This window comes from Puma concolor, chromosome F2 (assembly GCF_028749965.1).
Source record: "Puma concolor isolate L17-30 chromosome F2, mPumCon1.1.hap2, whole genome shotgun sequence".
Classification (NCBI taxonomy): Eukaryota; Metazoa; Chordata; class Mammalia; order Carnivora; family Felidae; genus Puma; species Puma concolor.
The window spans coordinates 83,198,772-83,223,844 of NC_141684.1; the positions used below are offsets into that span (position 1 = coordinate 83,198,772).

Consider the following 25,073-nt stretch of genomic DNA (forward strand, 5'->3'; position numbering starts at 1 on the left):
ATCATGGTATATTTTAGTATTTGCTCCTATATGTGATTTATATATTTTCAAGTGAGATTACAAAGAATAATATTTTGCCAAATGAAATGTTTTGACAATACCCATGCAATCTGGATAACTCAATACTCGTTGACAAGATGTTCTAGTCTGGTTTGTTAAACACATTTTCCATTTCGAAACAGAATCTAATGTGACACTTTTAATATTATACATTGTGTCAGGAATTCAAAGTTAATCTTTGAAACTTCTGATGTTCTTAATATTTGGATATTTATTTAGAGTGTTTTTTTTCTATCAGAATCAGCATTTTAGATTACTAAAAATTCATCTGTATTTTTAGTTTTGATCTTTCATATTAAGTATACTAATGACTTTTGGTTATTTAGGAAGTTAGAACCTACATTGGGAAAATAAATGTTTACAAAGGGGAGATTTTTATTGTTCATTTATCATTTTTCCACATAACACCTAAAATAATTCTTACTAAAAATGGAAACTAAACATTCCGGACTATTAAACTTGCTTAAAAATAATTTTACTTTAAATCAAAGTTAAAAATAGTATGTCAGTGATAATGTAATGGCATGTACATGTCTGAAGTAAAAACAAAAAAGGAAAGATGAATGATGTGTTAAAAGTATAAAAGCATTCTACTTTCACTAATGAATTGTAGAGCAATTGATGTTAGAAAGATTTTGAATGAAAACATGCTCTTCCTGATTTTTTTTAACAGCCACATCCTCAGATGAAATGAAGAAGAAATATGTGGCATGGGACAGAGAAAAAAGACTCAGTTTTGCAGTACCATTTATAGAAATGAAGCCTGTCATTTATCTGGATGTGTTCTTGCCTCGGGTCACAGAGTTAGCTCTTTCAGCTAGTGACAGACAAACTAAAGTACTTTCATTTTTTATTATTTTATTTATAATCTATGCTTTTTAAGACCTGTATTTGTTTGGAAATAGATAATATATTTCAGACATCCCAATATTATTAATTCTGTATATTCTGTAATATAGCAGTTAGTGACCTAATTATCAGAAGTAGATGTTACTAATAAAAAATAGACGTAAATCTTAGTAGATAATAACCTGGCAAAACACTAATATACCAAAAAACTGTCTAGAATAGAAAATGCAGTACAAAGGGTACTTAAAACTTATTTCCAATTTGTGCACCATTATTATCACCTTAACTTGGGAGGTTAGAAACAGATAATCTCAAGTTTTTATGAAATTCATTTGTAAATTTCCAAAAAATGTTTTAAAAATATATTTACTAAAAGTGAAGGTTAAAAATGTGCTGACAAATGAAGTAAAGTTCTGTGATAATGGTAGCAATGAAACATATTTCTTTGAAGGTACCATTCCCAGTTTGTCTAAATCGTTTAAGTTTTCATTCTTACCTCTTGGATGCAGATCAAAGTGCACAGAAGCATTAGTTTTATGCAAGAAGTGCTGCTTCCAGTTAATTTATATTTGGGAATGATAGTTACCTGCTACAGAAGTTTTTGTTTTTAAAGGGCTAAGTTGAGTAACATTTCAAAATATTCTTCTCTTGTAAACCTGGAAACTTAAACTTGTTGAACTCCTGGCTTGTTTTAGGTTGCAGCTTGTGAACTTTTACACAGCATAGTTATGTTTATGTTGGGAAAAGCCACTCAGATGCCTGAAAGTGGTCAGGGTTTCCCACCCATGTACCAGCTCTACAAGCGAACTTTCCCTGTGCTACTTCAACTTGCATGTGATGTAGACCAGGTAAGTGAGTGACATTGAATCTGGCACAGTTGCAAAGCTTAAAAAAGTTGGATCTTGTTCAGTGATCATCAAAGCTTGCTGCGGGTTGGAATACCCTGGGGATCTTAACATAAATGCCGCTGCCTGGCCGCTGCCCCTTGTAACTGTGATTTAATTCTTCAGGGGTATGACCTGGGGATCAGGACTTTTAAAAGCTCTCCTGGTGATTTTTAATGTGCCACAGTTTGGGAATGAATCACTGATCTAGTTTATAGTTGCTGATAGTATAGGCATCTAAAGCTGAATTTGCAGTCTGCCCTCATGTAGGGACTTAACAGTCTCTAGGAATGAAGAAGAGACAAGTAACCATGTACAAGAGTGGAAATAATGACAAGTGGCCTCTTTCTGATGACTTTGTGGCAAATTCTCCATTGCTGCATGAAGCAGGAAAAAGTAGAATTCTCAGTTCATTTCATGAAGCTACGATATCTTCGGTACCAGGATGCACACACAAAAGAGGAAGCTAAATGAAAGATCATTTATTAAAAACAAGAAAACTCATTTCTAAATATAATGGAAAATTCTTCAACATATATGAATGAATACAATCCAGCAATGTATTCAAATGTGCTGTGATTAAATAGGATGTTTGGTTAAAATTGGAAATTTACCATAGAAACGGATTTCAGAAGCAGTGATTCCCTCCATAGAACCCTCAAAGGTGTTTGTCCTGCTGAAACTATTAGTAGTTTAGTGTTCTCTTTAATATGAAAAGAATGTCTCCCTGAATTCTAGAGTTGAATCATCCCCAGGCATGAAGCACTAATGCCGCCTTGTGCCCGGGCCAGGATAGAAGCCCAAGGTGTGAAGTGAGTTGGCCTGTTGAAGGGCAGTGCCTGCAGTGTGGAGTGGTTGCTCAGTATTGCTTCATGTGCATTCAGTTAGTTATTTGCAGTGGTTAGTATTTGGGCCTCTCACCAGGCCGTGAGTTCCCTGAGGGCAAGGGCATTAGAAAGGAAGAAGAGATTATTATTTTGAATGTAATTTTTTTTAAACCTGGAAAGTCCAAGAGTGTCAACCGATAAACTGTAGGAATTAACAAAGGAAGAAACTGACGAATTACAAAACAAAATTCTCATATATCAGTGTTCTCATTTATCTTAAATATTAGGATTGATCACTTTGAAAATAGGTCTACAGTATCTTACTCATAGCAGTATCAAAAATATATATAAAATGTCTATAAATGAACTTTAATATGTCAGGTAAATATATGTTTTATGAATACAAAATGAGCATGCTCTGTATCTGAGATAGAAGAATCAGTATTGAAAAAACACCAGCTGTTCCCTGATCAGTAAGTGTGGTACCATTCCAGCAGAAAGCTCATAATTAATTTCATTTTGAACCTAAAAAGTAATCTGAAAGAATAATTGCTTGAGCCTCACCAAGAACAATTTTGAAAGGGTAGAGTAGTGAAGGAAGTCTTGCTTTAGCAGATGCTAAAGCCATGTTATTTATAATAGGGTTGAGCTAGGCAGAGATAGACCAGTGGGAGGGTCTTGTGGCTGCCAAGTGGGTTCATGTGTGTACATCAAAATTGTATATATGGTAGAAGAGGCTTTTAAGTTAGAAGTGGATCATTTAATAAATAATCTTAGGCCAGTCAACTAACCTGAAAAATTAATTCAAATTAAGAGAAGGATAAACAAACTATGAATATATTACAGAAAAATGTAATTAGTTACAGCATGCTGTCTGTCCATGTGTATCTTTGGATTGGAATGGTCTTTTTCATGATAAAATATGTTTTTTAATATAGAAACACATGAAACTAAAAGTGAACCTCCATCTCATCACCCCTTTCCCAGTCTTATTTCTCTGGAAAATCTACTTTATCCTCTATTGAAAATTTCCTGAACATATGCCCAGATCTTTGTGAAAATACGTTTTTACAAATGTGCATATATGCTTTACTTATAAAAAGGATCATAGCATTCAGAAACTCTTTATGTACAGGATGTGATTTCTGCTACTCGGATGGATTTTATTATCGTTACAGTGTAGACAGCCTTCCATGCCTTTCCCTAAAGTTTTGCGTAGAAGTGGAGATTTTCCGACAAAATACAGAAAGCAGATATATAGAAAAAAATGTTAATGTCTTGATAGTTTTGACTTTATAAATGTTTAAAAATACTGAATGGCACAAAACTCACAATTGTAATGTATACATAATGTGGGGAATTTTTTTGTAACATTCTACTGAAGATACAAAAGATTTAAAAATGAGCAAATAGGTAAAGAACAAAAATAGGCAGCTTATAAATGAAGAGATACATATGGCCAATGAAATATATTTTAAAATATTCAATCATTTTAGTAAATAAGGAAATTAAAATTAAAATGCTATTATTTTCAGCTGTTGTAAAATATTTTAAAAATTGACAATGGTAAGTGTTGCCAAGCATGATGGAAAGGACCTTGGGAGTTGTGGCTGTAGAGAATGTGGGTGGGCACAGGTTCTCTGTGAGCAGAACAAAACGCTGGGTGACCTGCAGCCCTGGTCAAGCACTTTCCTGACTAGAGATGTGCTCAGACCAGTGTATATTGGACTTTGCCATGATTTCTTTAGAACAGTCACAAATTAGAAATGCCTGCATCTCTAGGGGCACCTTGATGGCTCAGTCAGTTGCGCGTCCGACGTCGGCTCAGGTCATGGTCTTGTGGTTTGAGTTCGAGCCCTGTGTCGGGCTCTGTGCTGACAGCTCAGAGCCTGAATCTGCTCTGGATTCTGTGTCTCCCTCTCTTTCTGCCCCTTCCCTGCTCGCACTTTCTCTCAAAGTAAATAAACGTTAAAAAAAAAAAAAGAAAAATACCTGCATTTCTAATAATAGGATTTGGGCAACTGGTCATGGTATGTCTATATAAAAGATACCAGATAGCTAGTAAAAATGCTGTTATAGCTTATATATTTATACAAAAATATTCAACATTAAGAGGAAAAGTGGTTATAAAAATGTGTATTTTTTTTTTTTTTTGGGACAGAGAGAGACAGAGCATGAACGGGGGAGGGGCAGAGAGAGAGGGAGACACAGAATCGGAAACAGGCTCCAGGCTCCGAGCCATCAGCCCAGAGCCTGACGCGGGGCTCGAACTCACGGACCGCGAGATCGTGACCTGGCTGAAGTCGGACGCTTAACCGACTACGCCACCCAGGCGCCCCAAAAATGTGTATTATTTTTTAAGTGTGCATATACATATATTTAAATGTGTTTAAAAAATTATTTTGAAAGTTAACAGTGATACTGAATGTTCACAGTGGTTACCTTTGGGATATAGGGTTGCAGATGGATAGTTTTCTACATTTTCTATAATTTGTGTAAGGTGTGTGTACATATGTGTTGTATGCATGTGTCTACGCATATATATGTACACACAGACACATATATATGATTTTGTGAATAATTGTGTGAATTCATATGTAGTATGAATAAGAGTGTATAATTCTTTTGGGGAAAAAAAAATAATGCTTTAAGACCAGTTAAACTTTCAAACTGAAAGAAAGGTAAGAGCTTTTACTTTGATTAATCCTTAAAATGGCTTCAAAGGTTAGAAAGCTATTCTTTTGGGGAAAAGTATCCAAGTGCAAGAGGACTCTGTGTTTAGTCTGAATCCCAAGACATTTCACCTGATTTTTGGCCTGGTATACACACCAGTGTGCTTCATTCTTGAGCTCAGTGTCAGTGGGGGAGATAAAACTCCCCTAGATTTCTTGGTATTCTGTAGGAGCCTTAGTATTTTGAGACACAGAAATGTTTAGGATATAAAGATAGGGAATGTTTGCCTTCACTTCTGCTATAAACTTTTTACTTTTCATGTATAATGAGGATCTGATGTGTAACCGTTTGTCTAGGTAATTGCTGTGTTCCAAAAAGATAAGAATACTTCTTTTATCTCCCCAAGATGTTCACATGGTCACACCAGATGAGGCCACTGGGTTAAGTTCCCCAGGTTCCAGGAAGATAAGTACTGTCTCCCTGGTTATTTCCCTTCAGAAGGAAGGAGTCCAGGCCTGTCAGACTCCTTGGATTGTAAAAGCCAGGGACCCACGAGGCTCTCTGCCCCTGGAGAAACTCTGTTTATATTCTAGAACGTTGGAGTAAGAACCCAGGGTCCTTTCCATCCCAGCTCCAAGTAGTAAAGATTTTACTCCTTCTTTTTTGGCAGGATGGGAGAGGTGCTTTTTTCTCCCGTATCTCTTCTGTGAAATAGGTTTTGAAGTTTGTCTGTGTAGGGCATTGATCTGATTTACTTTTGTCACCACAAGGGTGTGAATCAGGATGTAGGGAGTAACATGATCATTATTTGCTTTGTAGCTGAATAATGATAATGTCTCTGATCCAGAATACCTTGTATGCATGTTTAGGATCAAATAAAGATAAATATTAAAAAAACAACAATATCTGCCTCCATATTAGAAGAACAGTAAGTTTTAATATGCATATTTTTCTCTGCTGGATTCTAGGAAAAAGAGAAAAAGCTAGAAAGAGCATGTTCCTCATTGAATTTTAACAAGAAAACTAATAAAAAACCATAGGAGTATTATCACTTAATTTTTCCTGTCATTTAAACAGAACTCTATCCAATGTAAAATTACTTTAACATGAAGAAAGTAAACTCTAATGGTATTGTTTCTTTAGGTGACGAGGCAACTATATGAGCCACTAGTTATGCAACTGATTCACTGGTTCACTAACAATAAGAAATTTGAAAGTCAGGATACTGTCGCCTTATTAGAAACAATATTGGTGAGTAATGGTTGATTCTTTTCCTGATGTTTGCATTGTCTAGTTATATGTGATCTATGTTTATAGTTTTATTTATTTATTTATTTTGATAGAGAGAGAGAGAATGAGTGAGTGTAGGGGGGAGGGGAGAGAGAATCCCAAGCAGGCTCTGCACTATCAGTGTGGAGCCTGACATGGGACTTGATCTCATGAACTGTTGAGATCATGACCTGAGCTGAAGTTGGGCGCTTAACCAACTGAGCTACCCAGGCACCCTTACTTGATCTACATTTAGAACTTTAAGAAAAGTTACCTGTCCAAATATCAAAATGTAGCAGATAGTTAGGTCATATTGTCTTTTTTCTTTTGTTTTAGCGAATAGGTGAAATGACATTTTAACAGACAGGATGCTGTAATTATTTACTGAAGTGTTGCTTTTATTTTTTATTTATTTATTTATTTTTTAAGTTTTTTTTTTAATGTTTATTTATTTTTGAGAGAGAATGAGTAGAGGAGGAGGGGCAGAGAGAGAGGGAAACACAGAATCCAAAGTGGGATCCAGGCTCGGAGCTGTCAGCATATAACCCCACGTGGGGCTCAAACTCATGGACCATGAGATCATGACCTGAGCCAAAGTTGTACGCTTAACCAACTGAGCCACCCAGGTGCCCCTACTGAAGTGTTACTTTTAAATATTTGCAAGCAGTGTGCACATCTTTTTGTTCTGTCCTCTTTTTTTTGGAGAATAGTTATAAATTGAGAAAGTTCATCTAGATTAAGGCTGTGTGTGTATGTGTGTGTGTGTGTGTGTGTATGTGTGTGTAGAATAGGAGTGAGTAAGAATGTGCTTGGACTTTCATTAGAGTTGCAGAACGCTCTTTTTAAAAAAACATCTGTAGTACAGTAATTAAGAGTAAAGGCAATTTGTTTGAGCTTATCCAGTTTTCTCCTGCATTCAGATTCAACAAGTGAGGAACCTTAGAAACAGTGGCCATTTCCAACAACTGTCCTGAGATTGTAGAGGTAGAATCATTAGGATTGATCACTGGTTCACTGAAGACAGAAGCAGGGAGGTCAGCTTAAAGCCTTAGTGTCATTCGACACTGATTTTATTACAGTTTTCTGAGTTTTTGCAAATAAGTTTACTTTGATTCCTTTAAATGTCATTTTACTTGATTTTTACCTGTTACTTCATCCCTGATTTGGTCTCGTTGTATACTGACTCTGGAATCAGAAGCCCCAGTTAAATGCATAGCAAGTTTGTCCAAACAGAAGTTGTGTGTTCCTTGCACGGGAGCATATTGTGAGGCGGCCTGGGAAGACACGCTGTGCAGAGCAGCAGAACACATGCTCCAGATCCCCCAGGACAGTCCTGATGGTACCGTCCTGATGACAGTCCTGTTGTGTGTGTAATTACAATAGGGCTCTTCCCACTCTTAGAGTTACCCTATGTGGATGCTGTGTTGTGGTAGTGGAGTTACTGAACATTTTGAATTAGGATAGTGACCTGATGTCTGTGGTTTAATTCCCTACAGTGTCTACCAGAGAATCCTGCCTAGAATAAATACGTTTAGGTAAATTTAACTTGTGGCTTATTTGCAATTCAGATGGATTTATTCTAATGTTTCCATTCTGAAGTTTCTTTCTTAGTTGTTTCTCTTCCCCTCTTGATCATCGAAGGGGGCTTAAGTAAGGGTTTCAGAAAGAAATCAGATAAGGTCATGATAATGTAAAGTAAGATAGGTGAGAAAAGGAAAGGTAAAGGAGGAAATGTGAAGTTGGTATAACACTCAAGTGAAAGCATGTCTATAGGTTTCCCGGTAAGAATTGCTAATTCCCTGATATCAGCACATGCATTACTCACCACTGCTCTGAGAAGCAATAAATATCACCTCTTCACATTTCCACAGTTAATTGCTTCTTGAATTCTAATAAGCACTGTAATCAGAGATTTTGCATGTAGCAAATAACTGGGGGTGTTAGGTAGAAGAACTCCCTTATTTCAGTGTTCAATGTAGTTTTTCAAGTTAGATCTTTCCTATACATATCTAAGAGGGAATTATGTCTAGAGGGAAATAAAAATATTCAAATTTCCTTAGCTGTTTTTTTCAGGTATTTAGAGACTATGCCTTTTATGGAGACTGCTTTTACAGAAAGTTATATTTTCAGACCACATCTCCATCTGATTTTTATGTAGCATTACAATTCCCTTGAAACCTAGAGGGATCTTACTTTCTTTAACCTCTGTAAAGCATCACAGATACTGTTATGAGGCAAAGTCAGCAACAAAAACTCTTAGGATGTAGCCTTTGGGTTTCTTCAGGGAAAGGAGAGACTGTTTTGTTGCTACATAATTAAAATATTGTCTCCTTTTTTCATGGATTTATCAGTTTGTTTAAAGGAAAGTGTTTTCATTTCGTCCAAAAGACATTGTTATTAGAGTCTAGATTCTAGACAGATTGGTTTTCTAGTGCTTATTTTTTCTTGAGTAGTGCTCTAAATGAATTTTCACCCAGAGCAGACCAGGGTGTTCAGTTGTTGTATACGTTTTGTTGTAGGATGGAATTGTAGACCCTGTTGACAGTACTTTAAGAGATTTTTGTGGCCGGTGTATTCGTGAATTCCTCAAATGGTCCATTAAGCAGACAACACCGCAGCAGCAGGAAAAAAGTCCAGTAAACACCAAGTCACTTTTCAAGCGACTGTACAGCTTTGCACTTCACCCCAATGCTTTCAAGAGGCTAGGAGCATCACTGGCCTTTAATAATATCTACAGAGAATTCAGGTAAGTAAGCCATGTGACAGGGAAGAGTATAAAAAAGTTCTTTAAATTTTTAGTAGTGATTTTGAAAAGTGACTGGTGTTTATGTATCAATGTATTCATATATCAAACATTTAGTTAATTATGTGTCAGATGCTGTGCTGTTTTCTGGGGATTAAAAAATGAATTGAAATGCAGTTTGCATTCAGGAAGCTCAGAAACTACTGAGAAATACATACAAATACATACGTACAGCAATACGTACATACAGAAATACATGCAAACAGCAGTCTTGTAAATGCAAAAGAAGACAATCCAGGGTCTTTTGGAGCACAGAAGAGGAGTATCTAATCCAACTTGAGTAGCTTAAAGAAGTCTTCCTATAGCATTTATACTTAGATGAAACTTAAAGGATAAATGGGAATCAGCCAGAGCATTTCATATCAAAGGGATGGGGTAGAGAGAAGAAATAGGGTGGTATATAAGGAGATGAAGACATTTTATATTTCTCAACTGTGGAGTTTGAAGTTTGGAAGGGAATATAGTGAGACTGGCCAGGAGCCTTGGTTTGTAGAGTTAAAAAACGTAGGTCACTTCTAGTGACAACAAGTCCTTGGAGCAGAGAGCTGCATGGTTAAATTTCCTTCTAAAATTCACCTGCCCATAGCTATATGGAGAGTGGATCTAAGTGACATAAAATGGGGCCAGGACACCAGAGAAGGGGATGTTTCAAGAAGTCCAAGAAAAAGATCATTCGTCCCTGACCTAAGGTTGTAGTAGCGTTTATTCATTCATCTATTATTACTTACTAAGAATATTGTATGCTAGTGATGTAAAGACATAGCTAGTGATATGCTATGCTAGTGATATAAAGACATAGCCATTCATGAGGGTTGCATTTGAAAAAAGAGGTAGATAATAATTAATCACATAATTATAAACTTGTTGCTGAAGTCAGTTCTTTTAAGTAGTGGTAGATGATTACTACATAATCTTATAATGAAGAACCTAGCTTTGTTTGGTCCAGATTGCTTCTCTCAGGAAATGGCAGTTAAGATATGAGGGAAGCAATTGTAAAAATAAGATAGATGATAGAGGTAGAGACATGATGGATATAGATGGATGAATAGGAATCTCTGTTTGTGTTTATGTGCACATGCACACTTATATGAAAATTGACTAGAGTTTGAAGCCACTAGGTGATTTTTATCATTTTAAACTGTGAAGTCTATAGGTACAGAAGAGCGTTTAAAAATAAGTGTGAATCTATCACTATTTTCAGACGACATGATACTCTATATAGAAAACCCTAAAGACCACCAAAAAACTATTAGAGCTAATAAATGAATTCAGTAAAGTTGCAGGATACAAAATTGATATACAAAAATCTGTTGCATTTCTATACTTCAGTAACCACTTACCAGGAAGTGAAATTAAGAAAACAATCCCGTTTATAATTGCATCAAAAAGAATAAAATACCTAGGCATAAATTTAACCAAGGAAATGTAAGACCACAGAAAACCGTAAGACGTTGGTGGCAGCAACTGAAGAACACACAAATAAATGGAAAGATATAGCATGTTCATGGATTGGAAGGATTTATATTGTTAAAATGTTCATACTCCCCAAAGCAATCAATATTTAGTGCAATCCCTATCAAAATTCTAGTGTCATTTTTCACAGAAACCAAACAAATGATCCTAAAATTTGTGTGGAACCACAAAATACATTGAGGAGCCAAAGCACTCTTGAGAAAAAACAAAGCTGGAGGCGTCATGCTGCCTGGTTTCAGACTATACTACAAAAGCTGTAGTAATCAAAGCAGTGTGGTATTGGCATAAAACAGAAAGATCAATGCAACAGAATAGAGAGCCTAGAAATAAACACAGGTAATCATGGTCAATTAATTTTGACACAGGAGCCACGAATAAACAGTGGGAAAAGGAGAGTCTCTTCAGTATATGTTGGTGTTGGGGAAACAGGACAACTGCATGCAAAAGAATGAAACTAGACTGTTATCTTACACCATACACAAACATTAACTCAAAATGGATTAAAGACTTGAATGTAAGACCTGAAACCATAAAATTCCTGGAAGAAAACATAGGTGGGTAAGCTGTTTGACGCCAGTTTTGGCTCTGACTCCAAAAGCAAATGCAACAAGTGCAAAAATAAACATGTGGGACTACATCAAGTAAGCTCTTGACAGGAAACCATCAATAAAATTAAAAGGCAACAAAATGTGCTCCGTATCACTAATCATCAGGGAATGCAAATTAAAACCACAATGAGATATCACTTTACACCTGTTAAAATGGCTACTATGAAAAAGACAAGTAACAAGTGTTAGGAAGGATGTAGAGAAAGGGGAACTCTTGTGCACTGCTGGTAGGAATGTAAATTAGCATAACGACTATGGAAGACAGTATGGAGGTTCCTCAATAAGAATAGAAGTACCATATGATCCAACAATTCCACTTTTGGGTATTTATCCAAAGGAAATGAAACACAAATTCAAAAAGATATATGCACTCCTATGATTATTGCAGCATTATTTAAATTAGCTGAGATATGAAAACAGCCTAAGTGACCAACATGGATGAATGGATAAAGAAAATGTGGTAAATGGATATGATGGAGTATTATTCAACCATAAAGAAGAATGAATTCTTGCCATCTGCGAAAACATGGATGGACCTTGAGGGCATTATGTTAAGTGAAATAAGTCAGACAGAGAAAGACAAATACCATATGATCTTACTTATTTGTAAAATCTAAAAAAAAAAAAAAAAAAAGGACAAGCTCATGCAGTTGGTGGTTGCCACAGGCCAGGAAGAGGGGTAGGCAAAATGGATGATAGAGGTCAAAAGGTACAAACTTCAGTTATAGAGGCATACCTCATTTTATTGTGCTTTGTTTTATTGCTCTTTACAGATACTGCATTTTTTAGAAATTGAGTTTAACTATTGGCTCTATTTTTCCAACAACATTTATTTATTTTGTGTCTCTAAGTCATGTTTTAGAAATTCTCATGTTATTCAAACTTTTTCATTTTTCCTGTATTTGGCATGGTGATCTCTGATTGATGATCTTTGATGTAACTATTGTAATTGTTTTGGGGTGGCAAGAACTGCCATATAAGACAACTTAATTGATAAAGTTGTCTGTGTTCTGACAGCTTCACCAACTGGCTGTTCCCCCATTTCTCTCCCCCTCCTTGGGCCTCTGTATTCCCTGTGACACAACAATATTGAAATTAGGCCACTTAATAACTCTATAATGGCCTCTAAGTGTTCAAGTGAAAGGAAGAGTTGCATGTCCCTTGATTTAACTCAAAAGTTAGAAATCATTAAGCCTAGTGAGGAAGGCCTATCAAAAGTCAAGATAGGCTGACAGCTAGGCCTCTTACACCTGTTAGACAAGTAGTGAATGCCAAGGAAATGTTCTTGAAGGAAATTAAAGCTGCCACTTCTGTGAACACTTGGATGATAAGAAAGTGAACTCGGGTTATTGCTGATATGGAGAAGGTTTAGTGGTCTGGATAGAAGATCAAACCAGCCACAAAACTCCCTTAAGCCAAAGCCTAATCCAGAGCAAGGCACACTCTCTTCAGTTCTGTGAAGGCTAAGAGAGGTGAGGAAGCTACAGAAGAAAAGTCTAAGCTAGCAGAGCGTTTGTGAGGTTTAAGGAAAGAAGCCATCTTCATAACATTAAAGTGCCAGATGAAGCAGCAAGTGCTGATAAGTTATCCAGAAGATCTGGCTAAGATAATGAAGATGCCCACGCTAAACAACAGATTTTCAATGAAGATGAAACAGCCTTCTATTGGAAGAAGGTGCCATCTAGGACTTCTGTAGCTAGAGAGGAGTCAATGCCTGGCTTCAAACAACAGGCTGACTCTCCTGTTAGGGGCTAACCTAGCTGGTGACTAAGTTAGAGCCAGTGCTGATTTACCATTCCAAAAATCATAGGGCCTTGCAGAGTTAGGCTAAATCTACTCTTACCTGTGCTCTCTAAATGGAACAGCAAAACCTGGATGCCAACACATCTGTTCACAATCTGGCTACTGAATGTTTCAAGTCCACTGTTGAGACCTACTGCTCAGAAACAGATTCCTTTCAAAATATTACTGCTCAGTGACCATGCACCTGGTCACCCAAGAGCTCTGATGGAGAGGCACCATGAGATTATATGTTTTCATGACAGCCACACAATATCCATTCTGCAGTTAATGGATCAAAGAGTAATTTTGACTTTCAAGCCTTTTTTTTTTTAAAAAGCTTTATGCCCAGTTTGGGGCTTGAACTCCCAACCCTGAGATCAAGAGTCACATGCTCCATTGAGCCATCCAGGTGTCCTGACTTTTTATTTAAGAAATAGATTTCATAAGGCTATAGATGTCATAGAGAGTGATTTGTCTGATGAATCTGGGCAAAGTAAATTGAAAGCCTGGAAAGAATTCACTATTAGTGAATTCGCATTGCTTTATTAAGAACATTCGCAATTCTTGGGAAGAGGTGAAAATATCAACACTCATAGGAGTTTGGAAAAAGTTGGTTCCAGCCCTCATGGATGAGTTTGAGGGGTTCAGGACTTCACTGGAAGAAGTAACTGGATGTGATAGAAATAGCAAGAGAACTAGAATTAGAAGTGGAGCCAGAAGATGTGACTGAATTGTTGCAATCTCATGATCAAACTTGAATGGATGAGGAGTTGCATCTTAGGGATGAGCACAGAAAGTGGTTTCTTGAGATGGAATCTCTTCCTGGTGAAGATGCTGTGAAGATTGTTGAAATGACAACAAAGGATTTAGAATATGACATACACTTAGTTGATAAAATAACAGGCTTTGAGAGGATTGGTTCCAGTTTTGAAAGAGGTCCAACTACCTCTTTCAAACAGCATCACATGCTACAGAGAAATTGTGTCTGAAATGAAGAGTTAATCGATGCAGCAAACTTCATTGTTGTCTTATATGAAGAAATTGTCATAGTCACCCAGCCATGAGCAGCCGTGACCATGACCCTGACTGTAGCAGTCAACACTGAGACAAGACCCTCTACCAGCAAAGTAATTATGACTTGCTGAAAACTCAGAAGATGGTTAGCATTTTTTAGCAATAAAGTATTTTTAATTAAGTTATGTACAATTTTTTAGACACAACACTATTGTGCTCTTAATATATAGTACAGTATGAACATAACTTCATATGCCCTGGTGAACCAAAAAATTCACTTTACTCCCTTTATTGAGATCATTGCTTTCTTTTGGTTGCCTGGAATCAAACTCATAATACCTGTGAGGTGCCATACTGTAGAGTATGGTGACCATAGTTAATAATACTGTATTGCATATTTCAAAGTTGCTAGGAGAGTAGATTTTAAATGTGCACGTCACAAGGAAAAAGACTTTGTATGTTATGGATGTTAACTAGACTTACTGTGGTGATCATATTGTAATATACACAAATCTGGAGTCATTATGTTGTGCTCCTAGAAGTAATATAATGTTGTATGTCAGTTATGCCTTACTTAAAAAAACTGTGTAAGTTTGTTGAATAATAATAAAGCAAGTTCTTGTATACTCCTACCTAGGTTAAGAAATAGAGTATTTTCAGAATTTTATACCCTCCTCTGCACTGAACTAATCATTCTTCCTTTATATTACTTATTCCCCTTTCTTTTTTGTTTCATTTTGTGTGTATGTGCCCTAACGGATATACTCTTGCATTTTGAAAAGCTGTGAAGGTCAGTGTTTTCATTGTTAGGTGAAGTATCCTGGGATAATCCGCTCTGTGGAGACTAGTTGGCTGTAGCTCCATGAGAGATTACAGGAGCCCATTCCAAGGAAACAGAGTGACAAGGTTCATGTCAGTTTTAGAAAGCACAGCTCTCCCGAATGGTGTGAAGTAGACCGCTAGCTGACATCAGGGAGAAATATCATCTGAGGGTGTGGACTGCCCTTGAATTGCAGCATCTCACTTCCCAGGAGTCCATCCCCCATATGTTAGGAGCATGTCAAAGCAAAATTCTCTTGTGGGATAAATGAGCACTGTCAGCTGATCCAGGCTGAAATTGGACAGAAGAACTTCACCTGATCATGGCAGGCCAGGTTAAGAGTGGAATTTGGGCCATATTCCTTCCAGGTTGAAAACCCATAGGCGCGCCTGGGTGGCTCAGTCAGTTAAGCGTCCGACTTCAGCTCAGGTCGTGATCGCGCGGTTTGTGAGTTTGAGCCCCGCACCGGGCTCTGTGCTGACAGCTCAGAGCCTGGAGCCTGCTTCAGATTCTGTGTCTCCCCCTCTCTCTGCCCCTTTCCTGCTCATGCTCTGTGTCTCTCTGTCTCTCAATAATAAATAAACGTTAAAAAAAAAAAGAAAAAAAAAAAAAGAAAAACCCAGAATAATGGTGTTTTGGTGGAGATGGCCGTTAACCAGTCTCTTTCTTGGGTCTCATGTCTGAATCAACTTGTGTCTCCTCTTGAATATCCCCTTTACTTCTTTCCTGTGTTTGATCTTTTGTTTTCTTTTCCTCTGTTGTCTTCTTTTTTGGATATTCTCATTTGTTGGATCACATTCCAAGAGGCTTTTTGAGAGAGGTACATGAGAGACAAATTTTTTGAGACCTTGCATGTTGAGTAATATAAAAACAAGTTCTGTCTCCTTTCTGCATGCTGGTAAACTGTTTTGCACACCTTTCTTTGGAAGCACAGTTCTGAGTTATCATTTTGTCATGCCATTTCTCTACTTACCTACTTTTACCTCATGTTGATACCTAAGATCAAAGCTATTGAACTCAGCCCGGCCTTCCAAGACCTCCCCAACTTTTTCAGTGTCATCCCCAAACTGCTGTTCCAAATGAACCTCTTTACTTACAGTTCTGCTCATTTGCTTGCTGTTTCCTGTGTTTTCCATCTTGCTTCCACGTCTTTGCCCCATAGCATACATTTATTGGTACTGTCCTTTATTTTCAGTGTCAGGTCTGGGTGTGCAACACTGGGGGAGATGTGGAGCTTGTAGAGTTCTGACGGGCCCTGCCCCTCCTAGGATTCAAACTTGAAGGAAGGAAGGGAGGGAGGGAGGGAGGGAGGGAGGGAGGGAGGGAGGGAGGGAGGGAGGAAGGAAAGAAAGAAACGAGTTCAGTACTCCTGCCAAACCAAACACCAGTTAGTAATTCTTACTGTAAGGGTTCCATCTTCTAGCACCTCGCTCCAGTTCGTTTGCTCCAGGAACGCGCTTCTTCCCAGTGGGCGGTACAGTGACCCAGCACTTCATCACACAAGTAGAACTTGCAATTCATACTTTTCTCTGAACTCCTCTAAGATTTAGTGCCTAGCCCTGTCACTTGATACTGAATCATTTACTGTCCTGTGTTATTAAGGGACAAAATTTCCAGGGAGAGATCTGGCCTCTGCCTTTCACCCGCCCATGAGTTTACCCTTTATAAGAAGATGGTCCACAGACACTGTTGACTGAATTAATTATTTCCATTTGCCTGACGTGGTTCTAAAAGGCTTAGTGTTTACTGTTGATGTTAACTTACTTTTGGGTTGGATGAGAGCTTTTGAAATTCTTTGATTTTGAAAGAATGTGGATATGGTATGAGATCTTCTTTTCTATTAATTTTAATGAGGTGTGTGGAAGTGTGGTCAGAACAGTGGTTCCAAGGTTATGTGCTATGAGCAGTTCCACAGATGGAAGGGTACTTGTATGCAGAGAAAAAGCCAGTACCGCGTCTTTTGGTTTATGTAGTTTTTGATCTGCTCTTGAGGAAGTTTTCTTCTTTGAAAAGCATTTGTTGTCACAGGTTTTAAAACATTTGAGCCATTTTTTTAAAGACAAATTTAATTTGTGTATTTTTTTGGTAACACTTTTTTCCTTTGTCACTTCTGCTTTATTGTTTTTCCTAGAATATTGAAGTTCAGTACTCTTTATTTTACAGGGAAGAAGAATCTCTAGTAGAACAGTTTGTGTTCGAAGCATTGGTTATATATCTGGAAAGTCTGGCCTTAGCACACACAGATGAGAAATCCTTAGGTAGGTCTTACCTGAGCTTTTTGTTTGCATGCCACTTGTTAGCCTGACAAGTTTTCAAGAGCTTTTCCATTCAGGAGTTAAGCCTCAGGTAGTTCTTCATAAGATGATGCTTTTTTTCCTCCCGTCTCCTCATTTAGGATGATAAGTGTGAAGGGGGGATATGCCCCTCCAGTACCTCTAATGCAGTTTGTGTAAGTCTTCAATGCTCACCGCCTCTAAGACTCACCTTGTGCCCTTGGTGGCCACTGAGCTTCTCCCCTGGCTGGTCAGAGATCCCACCCAGGGCAGGTGGGACAGTTTTATTGTGCAGCTCCAACGAAGCCAACCAGTTACTATGATGACACAAAATGTGAGAATATACGATTGCACCATGTAAAGAAAGCTGGTTGTAATAGCCACTGAAAAGGGGAATATAGATCTCATTACAAGAATGTGATAAAGCTATTTCTACCATAATTAAGAAATAATGTAAAATAGTCAGAAATAGACTTACTATGAGAGTAATAGATGGTCGTTTTTACAATTATATTCTGTCCTGTAGTCAGTATGAGTATTGTGGAATTTCTGGGCTGGAAGGCTTCTTAGACATCTTACCAGAGAACGTAAGTGACTGCTGTAGCTTACATAGCTGTGTGTGACAGAACTTCTCTTTGACTTACTCAGATTTTATTTTCTGTTGTTTTCTGTTTTTTTGAAAGACAGGTTGAGCTCTATTATCCTTCATGTTGATAGCCTGCTATGGGTAAAAATGCTTAAAATTTGGCCCTTGCGATCAAAGAGCTTAAAATTGCTCTGTTTATCTTGACATCTTATATAGGTGTATTTGTCAACAAGTGAAACTTGACTCTTAAAAATCACTGTCATGTTTTCAAAGCATAGAAAGAAAACCTTTTCTTAGTAATAGAACTCAGGTTGGGTAAGGCTCCTTTCCTAAATAACCCAAGATGTTTGTGAATGGTTTTACTCATTTGCTTTGATTCTCCTTCAGCGCCTGTATTATTAAGCTATAATACAAGTGGGGTTTTTTTTTTTATTTAAAAAAATTTTTTTTTTAATGTTTACTTTTGAGGGAGAGAGTGTGAGTGGGGGAGGGTCAGAGAGAGAGGGAGACACAGAATCCAAAGCAGTCTCCAGGCTCTGAGCTGTCAGCACAGAGCCCGACACGGGGCTCGAACCCACGTGAGATCATGACCTGAGCCGAAGCCGCATGCCTAACCAACTGAGCCACCCAGGTGCCCCTAAGCTATAATATGGTTTAAACTACATACAAAGAAGGCAAGGTCAAGGAATTTATAACCCCTAAATAATAGCCTTAAGTTGAGGTACACAGGATCTGGCCTGGCATGTGGATTTTGTAATGCCTGTACAGTCCTCCACCTCAGATCCATTATGTGAGTCTGTGCTTTGACTGGCTGAGGGCTGCTGGAACAGTTTCTTAGTAGGTACAGTGTTGCTGTGTGTGAGTGTGTTTGTGTGTTTGTGCATGTGCACTATACTCTCCTGCAGTCTTAAATGTGGGTTTCGGTTTTGTTTGGGGACAGTGAAAGTTGTTTATTTAAATTTTGTTTTCTGAGGGATGAAACGATATTAACTCTATTGTAAAATTACCTTTTTAGTTAAAAAATTAGGTCGATAAATGTATAATACCAATTTATTAACAATAACCAGCTATATAACTCCTTTGGAAATCTATTTTTATACTCGAGAACAGGTACAATTCAGCAGTGTTGTGATGCCATTGATCACCTGAGGCGTATCATTGAAAAGAAGCATGTATCTTTAAACAAAGTTAAAAAAAGACGTAGGCCACGGTAGGTGATATTGCTTCCTTTTTAAATTTTTTTTCCAGCATAAAACTAATTCTCAGTTAACGAAAGAAAATCTGGAAGGAATGTGTGGAAGCATAGAGAATTTAAGGAATGTGGAAATGTGGAATGTGTGGAAATAGGTGTAGTCAATTTCTAGGACACTAAAAACTTTGTGTTTGAAAATGCTTGGTTTAAGGTATAAACTTGTAACTGAAACATTTATTTTGAGTACAGATTTGGTGTGGAATTAACTTGACTAGAAAATGCATGAACTATTGTAGAGTAAATTTGAAATATAAGAACTGAAATATTGAAATGGTAGCATTTTAACAGTCATCGAAATTTAGAATTATGAAATGAAGCTACCTAAAGCTAAGACTGGCTTATTAACCAGTGGTAGCCAGTCTTCTCTCTTTCCATTCTAGCAAGGTCTCCCATCAGGATGGGATGTGCCATGCATCAGCCCCTCTAGATCTGTGGATCTGTGTGGGGTGTCCGGGATGTCCACTGGCTGCTACCACTGTGTAGAAGTATTGGCACATGTAAATTGGATATTAGTATTTCCTCTGTTGTTTTAAAATTGATTCTTTCAGATCCTGTTGTTAACTTTTGACCTCTCTAGATCATTGGTTCTCAATCTGAAGCAGTGATCAGAATTACTTGAATGTTTTGTTAAAACACAAGTTGCTGGGCCCTGGCCCCAGAATCTTCCAGCAGGTCCGGAACAGGGCCAGTAATTTGCATTTCTGCCAAGTTTACAGATATATTGATGCAGCCAGGTCAGGGGCCACAATTTGAGACGCACTACTTTAGGTCTCAGATCCCCTTTTGTTTTAAGGTACAATTGAAAAGGAAACATGAAAATATTGGTGCTGTTGTTTTAAGAAATGTTTTTTAAATTTTTTCCTCAAAAAAAATTGAAGGTAAGCAGCATTTAGGACCTATTTAACCTGTGCCATTTTGATTGTATGCTAATGATAATACATTAAAAATAAATTGAATGCCTTTTGATGAGGTTTCTACATGTATTAGTATGGCAAAATTGAGTTTATGATTTCTAGATTCTTGGGTTAGCTAAATGCTAAATGTTGGGGCATGCATTAAATATAGTGTGTCATCTCCACATAGAGGATTTCCACCCGCGGCATCATTGTGTTTACTAGATGTGGTCCACTGGCTGTTAGCCCACTGTGGGAGGCCCCAGACGGAATGTCGACACAAATCCATAGAACTGTTTTATAAATTCGTTCCTTTACTGCCAGGTATTGTGATCTTTAAGTCTTATAAATTATGGGTTTTGCTTTTAGCAGTTGTTTAGAGATGTGTACTTATTTAAAATGTAAGCTTTCCATTATTCAGATGAAAGTAACAAATGTTCCTAATAAAAAGATAAGTATGTTCAATAACCATTATGGATCGTTTGCATGGTAAAGGGTAAACTATGGGCTGTACGTTTCACAAAGATTTACAGAAAGAAAGAAAAAAATGCTAATTTGATGTCAAATGATACAAAGGAAATAAATTTAGAACATCCCAGTATCTTTTTTATTCTACTACATTTTTGCTTTTCTATCTCATTTAAAAGAAATGAAGAAGAGTTGGATAACCATTGCGGTTGTCAACATGATATTCAGTTAAGATTTAGAAATTTTATTTATAGTTAATGAAATACTGCAATGCTTTTATTTCACCATGTGATTAATGAGAAATTGTTAGACTCCTAAATCTGAATGATCTCAGATTACTGTGAGATTAAAGGAAAGCAATGAGCTTGTGCTTATTAAATAACTATTACACTCAGTCATTAAATTGTACTTATAGTCTTGAAATAATTACTAAATTTCTTAGGAATAAATGTATTGTTCTGTTTTCTCCAGTAAGTCCAAACCGAGGTTTGGGAGCGTGGGTGTAGGGAAGCTGTGCCTCAGGACAGACCCAGGCCCTGGCTTCCCCCTGTAGAGTGCACTGTGCACGAGTCCAGAACCAAGATGTGCTGTGGTGTGTGTGTCTGGATAAGAAAAGTGATAGTGCACTACAAGTCATGAGAAAGAGCCGGTCTTTTTAGAAAATGGGGTAGAGTACTACTTTGGGGCTTTTTCCTCATGGAAGAAGAGGTGAAAATTACTTGGTATAGTTCTAAAACTTAGAAGATTATACATTTTTTATACTATGGAATATATTATGTTATATACTATAGATTTATATAGCATATATTACAATTCTATTTGTACTACATATAGTATTTGGTATACAAACATGTAGTATATATTTGCTTATTGCCTCTAGTTAACAAAGTTTCTTTTTTTTTTTTTAAGTTTATTTTGAGAGAGAGAGAGAGAGAGAGAGAGAGAGCATGACTAGAGGAGGGGCAGAGAGAGAGGGAGAGAGAGAATCCCAAGAAGGCTCCATGCTATCAGTGCAGATCCTGATGTGGGGCTTGAACTCACAAACTGCAAGATCTTGACCTGAACCGAAACCAAGAGTTGGCCACCCAGGTGCCCCTGCAAAGTTAGTTTTCTTACGTTGTCATTGTCACAACAGTCCTGTAAAGTCCATGAAGATTGGATGAGGTGGAGGGGTGGGGCATGTTTTCCTTATTTTTCAAGGAAACTTCAGCCCAGATATTATGTCAGTGGAACTAGTTGGCAGACCCGTCCTCCCTCCAGGTTGGGTCTCTGGCTCTCCTGTAGCCCACACGATTTCCAGTGACATCAGCTTGACTGATCCCATACATTTCTGTTGTTCTTAACTGCCTACAACAGGGACCTCACATATTTTCACTGAAGTAAGTGGAGCTCTGCCTCTCAGAATTGTTTCCGTTACACAAAGCATGCCAAGTAGTAGGTGAACCTTGGCCTATTGCTGACATATACTTTGCATAAAAGCGATGAGCATTCCTTGGCCTATCTCCTCTGTGCCCTCCACCTGTGCAGTAGTGCTTCCACCTCTCTCTCTGCTATATTTAACTCCTAGTGGTGTTTTCGGTTTTTGTGAAGGTTTTTTAAAATTCCAGTTAGTTAACATACAGTGTTGTATTAGTTTCAGGTGAATAATATAGGGATTCAACACTTCTATATGTTACCTGGTGCTCAGCAAGCCAAGTATACTCCTTACCCGCCACCTGTTTAACTGATCCTCCCTCCCCACTTCTGTCTGGTAACGTTTGTTCTCTGTAGTTAAGAGTCTGTTTCTTGGTTTGCTTCTCTTTTTTTCTCCCCTGTGTTTATTTGTTTTGTTTCTTAAATTCGACACTTGAGGGAGATCATATGGTATTTATCTTTCTCTGACTTACTTCACTTGGCATAATAGTCTCTAGCTGCGTCCATCTCATTGTAAATGGCAAGATTTCATTCTTTTTTGTGACTGAATAATATTGATACCACAATTGCTTGCTTATCCATTCATCAACCAGTGGACACTTGGGCTGCTTCCATATCTTGGCTGTTGTCAGTAAAGCCGCCTCCAGTGATTTTTAAGGGACAGTGTTAAGTGTCTCTTTATTGATTGATTGGTTGGTTGATTGACTGAGAGAGTGATGCAGTGGGGGCAGAGCAGAGGGAGAGAGAGAATCTCAAGCAGGCTTCACACTCAGTGTGGAGCCCGATGCGGGGCTCGATCCCATGACCGTCAGATCATGCATGATCTGAGACAAAATCAAGAGTCAGCTGAGCCACTCTTTAGTGCCCTACAGGAGTACACTGTCACCAGGTGTGCTAGGTAATGACATGTGCAGGCATGTCCCTATGACATGTGTCAGGGGCTTCTGACTTCTGATGTTCATGTTGGATGGAAAGCCAGGGTCACAGCAGCTATAGTTTTGAGGAGGAGACTGAGGAGGCAGGGATCTGGGACAATTCCCAGCAGTCGGAATATGCTTTCCCAGGCCCATCCATTCTCTGTGTTCCCTTGTCCTCTCCTTTCTCTATGCCTGCCTGTCTTTCTCTGTCCTTCCTGTACTTTCTCTTCTATGACTCTTAGCTAGCGTGTGAGAGAGAACTTAAATATTATTTTTACCCATTATTAGTTTTATTTTCTTTGTCAGTTTTTAGTGAAAATAATGGAAAGTTTGATGTTTCTGTCTAAAACAAACCCTGAAAACATGATATTGAATCTTTGCTTATATAGCTAATAGGTATTTTTTTTAGCACAATAGGGAAACTGTTTCTTACTACATCAGAAATACTTTATTGTTTTGCATTCTTCCTTAACTTCATTAGAATCAGGATGATTTGACCTTTTGAGAGTCCCTGATTTCAGAGCATGGAAAATAAAATTTAATGTTCTTTCATTTTCAGTTTAGAAAATGATTGATACCTGAAAGAAAAGATGTCTTTTAAAACAAATAATTTGAGTCTTTTATTTAGCAAAAACTGCCCTTACTGTGTGATATTATAAGCACTTTTTCAAATATTAACTACTTCACTAATCTTTGAAGGAACCTCAAATGTAAATATTGTTAAGATGAGAAAACCGAGACACAAGAGAGGCAAGGTCCACACAGCCAGGAAGTAGGATAGGAACTTGAGAGTGGCAGTGCTCTTTTTTTTTTATTCTTTAAATTACTCCTGAGAAAAGGGACAATAGTTTTCAAGAAAAAAGGCAAGGGAAAGGATAGGACATTTATAGCTGTGCAAATGGTATCCAGCCATTTTTATAATGTTTAAAATAACTGAAGAGAATGGCTTTGGTGGAAAGACCTTGGCAGTAATTACAGTGAACCAAGTTATGATTACTATGGTTAAAAAAAAAAAGATTATCCCTTATCATTCTGAAATGTTACTGCTCTGGTAGATGCTTCATATGGGACTTTTATGGAAACTATATTTGAAATACTCTGATATTGCCAGCCTGGTTCTGCTCTGGTTCTTTTTGTTAACATATCCTACTTAATTTTAGCTTTATTATTGTTTATTGTTATTATTATTTATTACAGTGATTAATTTTAATCATGTGAAAGTCATTTGTATGTGTGTTTTAATCTTGTTTCTTTCTTAAGGCAACAAATCACCTTCTTTGTGGCTGAAAGAGATTCTCAAGAGCAAAGATCCTTCCTTTCTCATAAACATGTTTGAGGGGGGTGGAGGAGGCTGTGGTCGGCCGTCAGGCATCCTTGCTCAGCCCACCCTCTTCCATCTGCAAGGGCCGTTCAGCCTGCGAGCTGCCCTGCAGTGGATGGACATGCTTCTGGCGGCGCTGGAGTGCTACAACACCTTCACTGAGAAGAAAACCCTCGAAGCACCTGAGGTCCTGGGTGGGTAACACCTATGCACGTTGCTGCGGTCCAGTTCTGCCCGGAGCCATTCCGGGCAAAAGTGCAGCGGGGTCTTTGACTGACAGATGCCCCTGTCAGCATCATAGTTAACAAGGGCGATAAGAGGAGCGTTTATTCAGTCGCTGCGTTATCCTTTAAGCTCACGTGAGGGCGAGAGTCTGGTGCACGCGACTGAGGCCGTGGACACCTGTCTGGCGTCTGTACTTCTTTTGTGTCCTGAACAGGTTCTTGATGGCCCTCTTACCAAGTGGCCTTTTGAGGCTGTCGTTTGCTTTAGCACATTACAGGAGTTCTTCCTGGGCACCTGGCTGGCTCAGTCAACAGAGCATGTGACTCTTCGTCCCGGGGTTGTAGGTTCGAGCCCCTTTTGGGTGTAGAGATTACTTAAAAATAAAATATTTTAAAAAAAAGTGTTTATCGGGGCGCCTGGGTGGCTCAGTCGGTTAAGCGTCTGACTTCAGCTCTGGTCATGATCTCACTGTCTGTGAGTTCGAGCCCCACATCAGGCTCTGTGCTGACAGCTCAGAGCCTGGAGCCTGCTTCAGATTCTGTGTCTCTCCCTCCCTCTGCCCCTCCCCTGCTCATGCTCTCAGTCTGTCTCAAAAATAAATAAAAACATTAAAAAAATTTTTTTTAAAAAGTGTTGATAAAATAAAAGAGTTCCTCCTAACAT

At 38.0% G+C, this 25,073-nt stretch overlaps 1 protein-coding gene across 2 annotated transcripts in view; it reads left to right on the forward strand.

The window, feature by feature from the left end:
- The window catches only part of PRKDC (protein kinase, DNA-activated, catalytic subunit), a 209,019-nt gene that overhangs the window by 43,804 nt on the left and 140,142 nt on the right, over positions 1 to 25,073 (forward strand). For both annotated transcript variants that reach the window (XM_086694932.1, XM_086694933.1), the window contains exons 24-31: positions 734 to 897; positions 1,605 to 1,757; positions 6,437 to 6,544; positions 9,082 to 9,308; positions 17,226 to 17,320; positions 19,032 to 19,131; positions 20,257 to 20,390; positions 24,125 to 24,379. In XM_086694932.1, the coding sequence (XP_086551058.1) occupies positions 734 to 897; positions 1,605 to 1,757; positions 6,437 to 6,544; positions 9,082 to 9,308; positions 17,226 to 17,320; positions 19,032 to 19,131; positions 20,257 to 20,390; positions 24,125 to 24,379 (1,236 nt within the window). The remainder of the gene's footprint in view (positions 1 to 733; positions 898 to 1,604; positions 1,758 to 6,436; positions 6,545 to 9,081; positions 9,309 to 17,225; positions 17,321 to 19,031; positions 19,132 to 20,256; positions 20,391 to 24,124; positions 24,380 to 25,073) is intronic.